General features: G+C 40.6%; 1 protein-coding gene across 1 annotated transcript; it reads right to left on the reverse strand.

The window, feature by feature from the left end:
* Positions 1 to 1,327: 1,327 nt before the first annotated feature.
* On the reverse strand, positions 1,328 to 10,025 carry blk (BLK proto-oncogene, Src family tyrosine kinase). Its single transcript, XM_070987000.1, has 14 exons — positions 9,967 to 10,025; positions 8,610 to 8,688; positions 8,331 to 8,421; positions 8,208 to 8,238; positions 7,754 to 7,847; positions 7,297 to 7,395; positions 7,076 to 7,179; positions 6,828 to 6,977; positions 6,227 to 6,379; positions 5,953 to 6,132; positions 4,035 to 4,111; positions 3,077 to 3,227; positions 1,738 to 1,869; positions 1,328 to 1,599 (listed from the first exon to the last, which is right to left on the reverse strand). The coding sequence occupies exons 3-14, from the start codon at positions 8,418 to 8,420 to the stop codon at positions 1,397 to 1,399; spliced, it is 1,464 nt and encodes a 487-aa protein (XP_070843101.1). The 5' UTR covers position 8,421; positions 8,610 to 8,688; positions 9,967 to 10,025; the 3' UTR covers positions 1,328 to 1,396.
* Between the last annotated feature and the right edge of the window lie 2,491 nt (positions 10,026 to 12,516).

The following is a 12,516-nucleotide window of genomic DNA, read 5'->3' on the forward strand; positions in this document are numbered from 1 at the left end:
GCACTTAGTGTGATGATGGTATTTGTACTATTGATTCATGAGAGTTAATGAGACATTATTTGTGTTTTTTCTCATCTTATTTGCACGACAAAAAGTCAAAGTCTCCCTCTCAATTCAAAGGAGCTTTATTGGCCATACCAGAAAAAAACAGCGTCTCAACCATCAAATACCAGTCAGTGTCGAAAATATGTAGTCCTTCCCCAGTTTGGCGTGTAAGGGCAGTCTAGCTGTGTGGCATTTTAGGAATGCTGACTCACACTTCCTGTTTCCTGTCCATCCAGGAAGTGGTGGGGTTTAACCCCTGGCTGCAGCGGCCATTCCACTCTCTTATCTTCAAGATACTGTCTGGGACCCCCAGGGATGATTTAGTTAGAGGATCAAAACTGCTGTAATTTGGTCGGGGTCGGCTGCTTTTAAGGGCTTCCTGTAGTCTACGGTTGTCTCTGACTTTGAGGCTGTTTTTTATGTTGTAATGTTAGTCTTCAGGTTGCTAGCACTCGTCATTGTCACAGTTTGTTAATAACCTGTGTTTGTGTGGGACATACCTTGCATATAAAGCTTCCTTATTCTTGTTTAATTCAGAGTAACAGCTCAAAAAGCCTTTAAAAACCTCCCTCCTTGTAAAGTTTTATGATAAACAGAAAGTCCACAATGGAGTTCTGCTTCTCAGTGAACTGATTAACCCTTTATGACAAACGCTGCAATCAGCACTTGAAGCAACAAAATATAAAACGTGATGGTAGCCTCTAAAAACGTGATCTGAAATGTGACAAATGTTTTATGGCAACTGGAAAATACAAGAGCAAACCAAAGTTCTAAATAATGTAGATATTTTTATTTAGAAAACCACGTATATCAAAGTATAAATTCCCTTTAAAAAGCCCTTTTCTTTTTTATGAATGACTCTAAGAATGAAAACAAAGTGCAAAGTATTGTGCATGTAACCTCAGGCTGCTCGATTCTGTACCATGCAAATGTTTAATCTGGAACTTTACCTACGCCGACGTCCTCGGGTCCAAAGGCCTTTTTACACCGTGCATGTGCTGTATTTGTATTTCCTTATTCCCTTGAACCACGGTGCATTAGTCTTGATTCTGTGTCCTCTGGGGCTCCAGGGCTGTCATCAGGAATGTGAGCAGTCAATAACAGTACAGTCAGTATAATGAAACATTTTCTGCCTGACTTTAGCATGTTTTCTCTTAGCTGTGACAGACAGAAGAAGCCATAGCTTTTACATTCAGTCAGAAGGTAAGTGTAAAAAAAATGTGTCCATTCAAAAAAAAAAAAAAAAAAAATTATTAGTTATTATAGTTGGTGCTTGATCCATTCAAGTCTCTCTTTTGGAACATTTTGTTTTTTTCGCGTTACCAACAGGAAACATTTCCCTTCTCTTTGATCACGGCTGCATCTCATATTGTCCCTCCGTGGCGACAAAAAAGTCGTTGAGTGTGCTTTGCAGAAATTCAAAAGTCGGCCGTTCCTCAGGCTTCTGCTTCCAGCACATCATCATGATGTCATAGAGTTCCTCGGGGCAGCCGTCCGGAGGCGGCATCCTGTACGACCTGTCCAGGCTCCTGATCACCTCTGGGTTGGTCATCCCTGATCAGGAAAAAGAGAACGCAGCCGCTGTGAGATTTTATGAACTATATTTGCAGTTTACTTCCCTGTAAAGTAATAGTAACGCAACAGTTGGATTTACTTCTAAACTATATAGTAAAACAGTAAAACTTCTGATACCTGGGTAGGGTATTCTTCCGTAGGTGACTATCTCTGTGAGGAGGACCCCAAAGGACCATACATCTGATTTGATGCTGAATGTGCCAAAATTGATGGCCTCTGGCGCTGTCCATTTGATCGGAAACTTTGCACCTGGTTGGCAGAAAGAGGGTGAGAACTACTTAGGATTACTTAGACTTTATTCATCCCAATTTGGAAAATTCTTTTGTTGCAGCAGTAAGTTAAACATAAACATAAAATATAAACAATAAAGAACAATAAGGATGACAAAAACTAAATGTTTTTAAAAAAAATAACTATGTATATAAACATAGAATAATAGCAACTGTTGAAAATACAAGTATAACAAAATATATAGTTATATAATATGTATTATAATGTACAGTATAATACACATTATATAATATAATAAAATACTATGTAATTAAGTATATAAACAAAGAATAACAGCCATTCTTAAAGAGAGAGAGCCAGAGCTACAAACTATGTACCGGTTACTGGGTGGTAACTATACAGAATGTGTGCGTGTGTGTGTGTGAATGTGTATTTATTCCTCTTAACATGGGGCGATGTGACAAGGTACACCCTGAGATGAAAGAGATTCGATTACTGGTGAAGACTTATCTGTACCATTTTTTCCATTTAACGTACAGTCTCTTTAATATCTCTGGCCGTATTCGTTCTTTTTTTGGCAACGCTAACAAACACTGGATTCACAAGTCTTTTGCATCAGTGTGATTGGTTTGTGAGGTATCTAATGCACTGGACTGGCCAAAAACAGAACTTTATCCATCACCATTATATCTAAAAATGGTTTCTCAATTGAATTTCATGAAATTTTACTACACAATATAGTGTATTGCTAACCTAATATAAAATGACATATGAGAGCACAGCATGCTGTCAGAATACTGGTTGAATGATGCATTCAGGGCCACAAGCACAGCTGAGGACACTGAGATCTTCAGTATTTTTTCTGGCAGTTATTAAATTAAAAATGACTGATCGAGGGAGTTTTATGGACAGATTGCAGTATTTTTAGAAACAGCATTACAGCACTTCACCTTGCCCACTCTTCCATCTGGGTTACACTTGCAGCAAAGCTCTCAAACAAACATTTCAGCTGCTTCTTTTGGAGGATTGTACATCTAGCAGATATTTCTTGCTCTTTTTTAGTTTTAGTGCACTTACTGTAAGTCACTTTGGATAAAACTGACAATGAGTGTAATGTATTAGAAACCTTCATGATGGTTAAAATGTAGGGGGATAGAAGGTGCATTGAGTGACCTGAACTCATCCATTTAGCATCCAATGTGGGGAATCGCTGCTCATACCGCACCTTCTTGAGCTGTGTATTCTGACTCGATGATCCGGGCCAGGCCAAAGTCTGCTATCTTGCAGTGCAGGGTTTCACTGACCAGAATGTTGGCCGCGCGCACGTCTCGGTGGATGTAGTTCTTCCTCTCGATGTACGCCATGCCTTCAGCTATCTGTCGTTCAGGAAGGAAAAGAGGAATATTGGAAACAGCTTTTGGAGGGATTTAGAGATCAAATGCAAAGACAGCAAACAAAGGTGTTAATTCAGAAATTCATCTTTACGGCACACTGAATCCATAGAATAAATGAAGACTTTGTACACACACTGTTTGTGTAGTTGAGCATATGCAATTGTGCAGCCTCAGTATGTGTGTATTCTCGTGTTTATGTGTCTGATATTGGCAGCAAAGTGGGTTTAACAGGATGTGCCAGCTCTCAGGAAGTGAAAATGCTTTTTTTGGAGGGGCAGAAGAGTTCTGGGGGAGCTCACTGTGGATGGAAAATAGCACGATTTCCTGTCCGGATGTTAATAATTGACGTAGGGCGAGGCTTTCAAGCCATATGAACAAAAGCCCCACCACAGAAACCACACTGCTACTGCTGACAGTTTCCATGTGTATTTACAACATGACTGGTATGAAAGCACATGTTACAACAGACGTTTGAGGCGTTACTGTAAAGCAGCTGGTGTGTATAAATAGACTTTAAGGTCAGTGAGAAGGCAAGTGTTTTTGTTTTTGGCAAAGGATGAAAAAATCAGCTCATTAGATATTAATGTCACGTTGCGGCAAACAGAAGCAGTTGTGAAAATGTTCAAAGATAGCAGAAGCAGAAGGCAAAGAATAACAGGGATTTGTGTATTTGGTTAATTTTCTGAGATAAAGCTTTCATTGTTATAGCGAGGGGTGTGCGTTAGCAGCGTGATGGAAATGTCACATACGAGACGATTCTGTATGTTCACAGAGCTCAAGGTTCCCCACCTGTGCTGACATGTCTATCAGCTTATTCAGCTTGAGCTTTTTGCCTTCGTCTGTTTTCAGAAAGTCCAGAAGACATCCTGCGAACAAGAAAAAGAAAAGCAGAACTCTGTCATTGTGACAAACAGCAGATAAGATTTTCAAAGAAAAATTGTTTTTCGTGGAAACTTCTTAAAATCAAAAAGGTAACGCCATAAAGCGCATTGAGGCTAATTGTACCGGAAGCGACCGAATACATGGTTCTGCTGCAAGTTTCAGTTGCAGCAGTTGCAGTTCAGTACGTGATACAATGGAGCAATCGCCGCTTTTACGGCTCCAGATATACACGAAATGGCAAACACCTGCTCGATGCTATGCAATTCAATACAACAACCCTTCAGCAAATGCTATACTTGTGAAGTCTTTAGTTCTCTGGTAAGTTTTGAGGCTGTCGTTCACGGCAGTGGTTCTCAAACTCAAAGGTCAAAGGTTTTATTGCAGGTCAGAGGTCTGGAACAATTGGTGACAGCAAAATAATATTGAATTAATTAAGTAACGTCACGTCTCTTGTGATTGGGCCAGCATGAAACCGAGGCAGACAAGGCTCAGACAGTTAGTCCATATTTCACGTATTCTTATAATTACATTAACACTAATTGCTGTGTCCTAAAGAAAAGGAGACTTATTCCACATCTACGATTTAGGAGCTGATAGCAAATTCTCTGGTGTAACGTTAATGTCTGAACTCACAGACGCATTTTCACCCAGCACAACACCCCCCCCCCCCCAGCCGTCTTACATCTAACAGACGAGCTCGGCAGCTCCCCGCAAGTTTCCGTTTCCGTAGAACGGGTGAACTATTAATTACGTACATTTTTCCAATTCAGAACCCACAGTTCAACAACCCATGGCTGAGTCCTTATCTCAACTAAAACCTCCTCTTCATGATCCCAGGAAGCAAAGAAAAATACGCAGTTTGAGACTCAAAACAACAATTGGCTAATGAAAATAAACCCAAGCAACGCCTCTCACGTCTAATAGTCGAGCTTTGTGATTCTCTGTGATGATCAGTAGAGGAGACAGACATTTCAGTCAGGATGGACCAGTTCGAGCTGGATGTGACCCGCAGGCCACCTGTTGATGTTGGCTGCGGTCAGGATGACTTGTCATTTGGTCTTGGTGTGGACCGAGGTCTGGACTTTGAGAAACCCTGGTTCATGGTGTTCCAGTCAGCTGTTTCTGACAAACCTTACTGCGTAATGTAGGCCAGGATATTAATGCCTCATATTACGGAATCAAAATTCACCAGTAAATCAACTCAAAAGTCATGTGAATTCACACAATTCACAATTCCTTGAATTTGATTACATTGTATTCTAGAAATTTTCGTTTAATTGTTGCTGCTCCATCTATGTGTTTTACTCACACAACTAAGTAAGTCTTGAGTAATTTAAATAAAGGCTGACAAAAATGCAATATTGATGATTTGTCCACGTTTTCAAATTTATTTGGTGTCAGAGTTGCAAAGACTGATCAATCAATCAACTGGATTAATTTCATGAATAATTTATTATTAACATGCCACTATGATTGTCGATTAATAGTTTAATTCATGTTTCATGGCAAACATTTTATGGCTTTGGCTCCTCAACTGTAAGGAATTTTCTGCTTTTATCTGTTTTATATATTTTATAAAGTTTGATTTTTGACTCAAATAGTGTCAATAATGACTGCTGGTTGGACTTGAGACATTTGAAGATGTTACTTAAGACTTTTAAAATATATACAATGGACTTTTTTCACTACTTAAAAAAAAAATCTGACTAAATTGTAATGAAAATATTAGTTGCTGCTCTATTTGTAGCACAATCTATCAACCGTGCATTGGAGAGATTCTAATCATCAAAAAGCACCCTTCCCCTCCTCTTACTCATTGTCTTACCGTTGATCATGAACTCTGTGACAATAAGAATGGGCTCCTTCGTCACCACAGCATGGAGGCGCACCAGTCGTTCATGCCGCAGCTGCTTCATCAGGTTGGCCTCCTGGAGGAAGGCCTCAGGCTCCATCGTTCCCTCCTTTAAGGTCTTAATAGCGACCTTCTGGGTGTTCTTATAATAACCTGCAGCAGGAATGAAAAGGAGCTGCTTAACTCACTGCACTCTGCTGTCTTGGCTTCGAAAATGCAGACAGGATTGACAGACTGTTTCCCTCACCCATCCACACTTCTCCAAACTGTCCGGCTCCCAGTTTCTTCACCATTTTCAGAGATTCTCTGGGAATCTCCCATTCGTCATGTGCCCACGGCTGCTGGGGAGCCTTCGGCTTACAGGGTGCGTACAGTCGCTGACACAGACCGTCTGCTGTACCTGCACCCAAGTGTGATATACGTGATAACATGAATTGTTTTTTATGTTGACATTTTACTAAATTTAGCGAATGAAACCTCAGAGGTCTGATGAGCTTGCGTTTCCTTAAATAATTCTGAAGCTCGTCTGTGTGCGCTCGTGTGCACTTCTAGTGTTGGCAGCCATCTAGGTTTGGCCTTGTTATCTCGTGGTTTAGTCACAGGAGTGGAAAGACTATCTCTCCTCTCACACAGGAAATGCACAGCACATCACAAGGGTCTAACTTCCCCCTTTAACTCAGAGTCAGTGCAGACGTTGTCTAATTCACAGCGGTGAACCAAATTTGAATCCAAATCCACACGTGCTTGATTTATGATTGGCAAACATTTTGAGACCTAAATGCAGACCTTCTGCTTTAAAAATGGCTCTGAAGAAGTTTGTGGATTGATGAAATGTGTTTATTACTCACGGCTGTAGTATTTGACAAGCTCCTGTAGGGTTGGGAACGTGTTGGAGGGGGAGATGTAGTAGCCACCTTTGTCCAGACAGCGGATCTTGTAGTGTTTTACCACATCTCCTTGCTGTAACGCGTGATCTCTGACTGACAGTGAGAAGGAACCTGAGGGGGAAAACAAATTAGCACCGCTGCATATAGACTTTAAACGGTTTTGAATATCTCACGTTTGGCACGACCACAAAAAGACTGATAGAAGTCACCTGGACTGGTCTCACTCTCTCGGACCAGAAAGGCACCCGGTTTATTTCCAGGGGCTAAAAGCAGCCGTTCAGTCTCTTTCCTACTCATGTCCTTGAAAAACCATCTGCAAAAGAAACGACCACAAAACAGACTTTATGCAACTGTCTGAAAGCATTACCTAACAGTCCGTGCCATGTTTTGGCAGAGTAATTCAGATAATATGTATGAAATTATTTCTTACTTTTCTATCTCCAGTGTATCTGCCCTCGCTACGTAGTTGCATGGTATGAAGCCCTCCTGCCCAGTCAGCAACGATTTCGCCACCCACCATTCTCCATTTCTAGAAACAGACAAACGTGGCTTTTCATTTCTTTTCTATTAGAGAGTCATTTGTTTCATCGCTGCTGGATAAACACTAGAGCTGCAACAATTAATCAATTAATCGACCAGTCTGTCAAGTATTTGCTGGTTCCAGCCTCTTGGATGGATTTACTGTTTTTGTTTGTCATTTATGATTGTAAATGAGGAGTCTTTGGGTTCTGGAGACGTCACTTTGCCCTCTGCGGAATTATGAAGAGTATTTTTCCCCTTTTTTGACTCAACGATGAATTGTGAAAATAATCAACAGATTAACTGATAATGTTGTCAGCTGCATTTGTTGTACATACTATACACTTAGGACAAGGGAGGCTACTTACTCTTGTAAAACCTTAAGCTTGTCTCCCTTTTTGAAAGGTAGATCACTGTCGTTGGTCGCTTTGAAGTCGTGCTGGGCCACAAACACGATGTCGTCTAAAGACAGGTACAGCAAAGAGTTATTTCAGCCAATAACAGCAGCGTTTTGTTGGCTGTTTAGCTTCTTAGCTGATCATTAAAGTTAATACAGTGGAAGCTAAAGCAGCTAAATTCAAAGTACTGCATTACACAAGCTGTTCTTCTCAGAGGAATGACGATTCTGTCGCTTTCTGTCTGTGACATGAAAATTCTTTTGTGAATAATCTCATCTTGCCCCCAGAAGAGAACAGAGGAAATCCAACTGAGATTTCAATCACTAAATGAGGCCTCCTCTCGCTGCCGCTAATGTCGACTGCATAGACGCAGGCCTGCGTCTGTTATTCTTAGTCTGATGCGTGTGCTGTGGTCTGTGATTACCATTATCCAAACAGTTGTTTCCACTTCGTGCCTGAAGAACAGAAAAAGGTAGTTTTTAAAGTTCAAACTGTGCAACAAGTCAATGTTAATTAAATGAATATTTCCTTTAATTGGTCTACTCACTATGTGATTTAATGATTGTTGAGAGTTGTGCTTTCCTTTGTAGAACTTGCCATCTTTCACTTGTTTCTGGTCACTGCAAGCGCAGCCCATCCTGCATGTATAATGGAAATATTCTTTGGTTATACTGCATACTACTAACAAGATTTACTCAGAGTAATGGTGCAATACATGCTGCAGAATGCCGTGCAGTTCATTTCACGTTATCAAATACCACCACCCGTACTAAGTTCCTGCTAAGAGCCTCAGATAGTTGCAGCATGTTTGTTTCTACGCTCATACCTGATAAAGCAGCTTTACTGGGGCTGTTCTCAGTCTCCGCTCCTCCCACTGCAGGGCCTGCGTGAGTTCATGTCCGGTGCTGAAAAATGAATTAAACATACTCAGAAATTGCTAAATCATGAGCGGAGAGTCTCTTTTTCATTTCATGTCTTGGGTACAAGTGCACTTATAACACTTTGCTTCACATAAGAGGAAGTGGAAAATGTGTTTTCATCTTTGTATTGCGGCATTTGCATGTACGGTTTAAGGTGCAGCCATATTGTCACACTGCATTACACAGAAGAGGCAGAAATGTACTCAGTATTTGCATTATTGTGGAACATGTTTTTTTAATTTTTTTTTTCCTTTTTGATGGACGGAGATGTCGCTTGAACCAAACAACCGTTCGAATAGTTGTAAGAGCCGGTTCAAGCCACACTACTGACAGTTGGATGATCTCAGTGGATTAATGTGTATCAAGGAAGTAAAAGCTTATGGCTGTGCATGCAAATAGGCAGCACAGTAACAGTGTCCTAGGCAACCAAGAGCATGCTGTTATTTGTCTAGCTGTGTTTGATGTCAGCATCAAAAGTGTAACAGGAACATCGAAAAATCTAGTCTGTAATTATGCCATTAAATCACATCTATATCTTTGACTTTCTGATGACAATCTACCCAAATAAACCCAATGACCTGTACTCAAGGCTTTAGTGGTAATATGTGAAAGTCACATAGCTGTTGAGCAGTGACACTTCCTTTAAACATTATGTCTATTTAAGTGTAGCTTTACGAGCTTGAGTACGCATCCCACATCAGTTTTCATGCAGAGAAAGCGATCATTCAAAGGAGGCTTAATATCAAACCACCTTCGCACTTTTTCTGCACCTTATCAATACCTTCATCGCACCTTTTCCACACACACGCGCGCCAAGAAATGTGGTTTTTTTTAGTCTGAAATTACTTTTGTGTATAATATCGTGACAGATTGTAACCGCTTGTGTAATTAATGTTATGCTAACACATGTTTTTTTGGTCTCCAAATGATTGCTGTGAATGTTCTGCTGTGGTTATCATTAACTGTACTGTACTTTTTAAATAGGACCCCAGGAAGACTAGCCTGGCGTTTGTGCGTCGGCTAATGAGGATCCTCAATAAACATAAACATAAACATAAACATAAACATAAACTATGTTACTTAACGGCACGCTGATAAAACTCTAGTGAACTCAATTAGTGCTCAGCTGTCAATTACATTTAAATCTTTAATTCTAATTTTACTCTATTTGATATAATTGTTCATTTTAGCTTCATAATATTCGAGTAGCTGCACTTCTGTAAGCAGTCTGTAGCTTGAGACAAACACACAGCAGATAAATACCTTGACCTTGTCCTCTGGCTTGTGTCTTCAAGAGTACTCCAGATGCAAACTGCCTTCAGTTTCCTTATTGAGAAGTGACTGCTTGTCACTGTGTCACTCTCACTCGCTCATTTTGTTTCTGAAAGTCTCTCTCTCTCTTTTGCTCTCTCTCTCTCTCTCTCTCTCTCACACACACACACACACACACACACACACACACACACACACACACACACACAGTGAAGACCATGGCCTCCTCTGGGGGACTACGCTGAGTTTACTGTAAATTCGTAGCAGTTGGTCCATTTATTTTTGTCCAGTAACTCCCTCCCTCGCCTCTGTGGCAGTACAAAGATCACCTCGCCTGTTGATTGAACTTCAGTTAGTTCACTTTTTATCAAACCTGCAGCCAGTTAAAAACTGAAGTAGATGAATATGATGCATCTTCCGACTAATCAGAGCAAAGGTCTGATTTACTGGTCAAATTACAAAGAAAAAGGAGTTTAATAGGGACAGCTGTATCTCAGCATTTGTTAGCGGACAGTCCATCATTAGTGTTAATATATAACTGTGATATTTTTTTCTAAAATGCAAATGTCCATGCTGTGGAAAAATGGTTGTAAACTGTAGTGTCTTTGTCTGTCTGGGTGATTAGCATTAAGTTGTAGGTGTGGTTGAGAGAGTGTGGTTTCCATGACATATTTCTCAGTTCCTCTGGTGGTTTAAGCTGCTGTTGCACATGTCTACACTTCATCTTTGAAACTTTGTCTACTGGGACGTGTTGAAAGTGAAACAGTGCACATTCCTGCCACAAGATGGACTGGTGGACTGGTCTTAAAACCCCATAACTGAGAAATTGTATCTGCACACATGGCTCATGGGACGAATGGGAGTGCATTTATCTGTGCAGGCCAAAAGTGGAATTGAAAAAGAAAAATATGAATTATAGAATCAGTTTCATGTTTTTCAGGTCAAGAAGTGACAGCGTTATTGCAGTTTGAATTCTTATTATTCGTGCCATATCTGCATATTATTACATTTTTTCTATTTAAACAATTGTTATGGTTCAGTTTTTTCAGATGAGCGTGGCTAAGGATGCTCTCCTTACTTCCTCATCCTCACCAAGCAATACAGTGGCCAGAATCACCAGACAATACCTATTCTTTTAATAATAAGAGCAGCTGATGAACTATCATGTGGAGGGCAGAGTGAAGAAGATCTACTTATATCTGTATTTTTTATTTCTATTTCTTTATCTGTACACACAGCATCTATTACCAATAGAAAAGAGATCCCTCGCCTGTTTCTTTCATTTTTTCCCCTTTAAAGGGTTTTTTGTGGGGAGTTTTTCCTCATCTGAATTGGGCTTTGTGATACTGAGCTCAAATAAAAACAGCTCAGATGCACTTCATTCAGCAATCAGATGTAGCACACCTGGACCGAAATGGAGAGAACAGGAAAGGAAAAGGGGCAAACAGCACAAGAACACACACAATTATTAAACACTTCTCTGGATTAGATTTATAAAATGTACTCAAATCAATGCGCTGGTTACATCAGGGCACAATATGGCTGAGGTTTACTGTACTGTGGTTTGCCTGCTTGTTGGTGTTCCCCAGTGTTGACACTGGAGGGCGTAGACGGTCAGTTTTTAAACCCTGACTCTGCTAAAGTAGGTCCATTCCAAACCACTTTGGCAGCTTTTCCCTAAATTCATGCCATTTCTATGAATAGATAACCCTTACATTGACCTCATATATCGAAATGATTCAGTAGTGTTGAACTTTGGGGATTTTTCTTTGCTGTAATGCCTGTATATGTGTGTCTGCTGCAGAGGTCTCTGTCCGGATGTGAATACAGATGCAAAGTCTGTCACATTGGGGAAAACGAATTGCGAGCTGATGTGCGGTCAATCTATCAAAGTATAACAATGCTTTGGGTTTTCACACCATACAGCACAGTTAACCAGGTCTTTCCTATTCTCACCACACAATGCACTGAAGAGGGAATTCACCCCTCTTCTCCAGAGATGAAAACAAGAAACACAAAACAATGTGTCCTTGAGTTATCTAGCGCAATTATGACCCTTTTGTTTCTGGTTTGCATGCTAAATTACTATGAGATGTTATTAAGAATGAATCAAAGAACCCTGCAAGGAAGATATCATTCAGAGTATGTTGTAACCTATAAGTGCAGGGAACAATAAATCTTACAGCACCGGAAGTGTTTGTTTCCTATGGGGGGCTTTATACAACACGCAATGTGGGGATATTACTCTCTGGGCAACACTTCACAGGTTTTTGTTTGGACCACCTGTGCTGTGTGTGGGGACTGTGCTGTGCTGTAGTTCTCTGAAGGAACAACCCCGCTTCACTGTGCACACATACACACACATCCACACACACACAGGCTGCAGGTGCACGGTGAGTGTTATTGAGTGCGTCCTGGTTACTAACTGCTGTTTCTCTTTATATTCCCTTCTTCTGGTTTTCCATCAGCCCTTGTTTTCTTCCCAGGGCCGTGGCGGATGCTTGTGCACAGCTCTGTTGGGGTCCCCAGACATTGCATCCT

This window comes from Chaetodon trifascialis, chromosome 19 (assembly GCF_039877785.1).
Source record: "Chaetodon trifascialis isolate fChaTrf1 chromosome 19, fChaTrf1.hap1, whole genome shotgun sequence".
Classification (NCBI taxonomy): Eukaryota; Metazoa; Chordata; class Actinopteri; order Chaetodontiformes; family Chaetodontidae; genus Chaetodon; species Chaetodon trifascialis.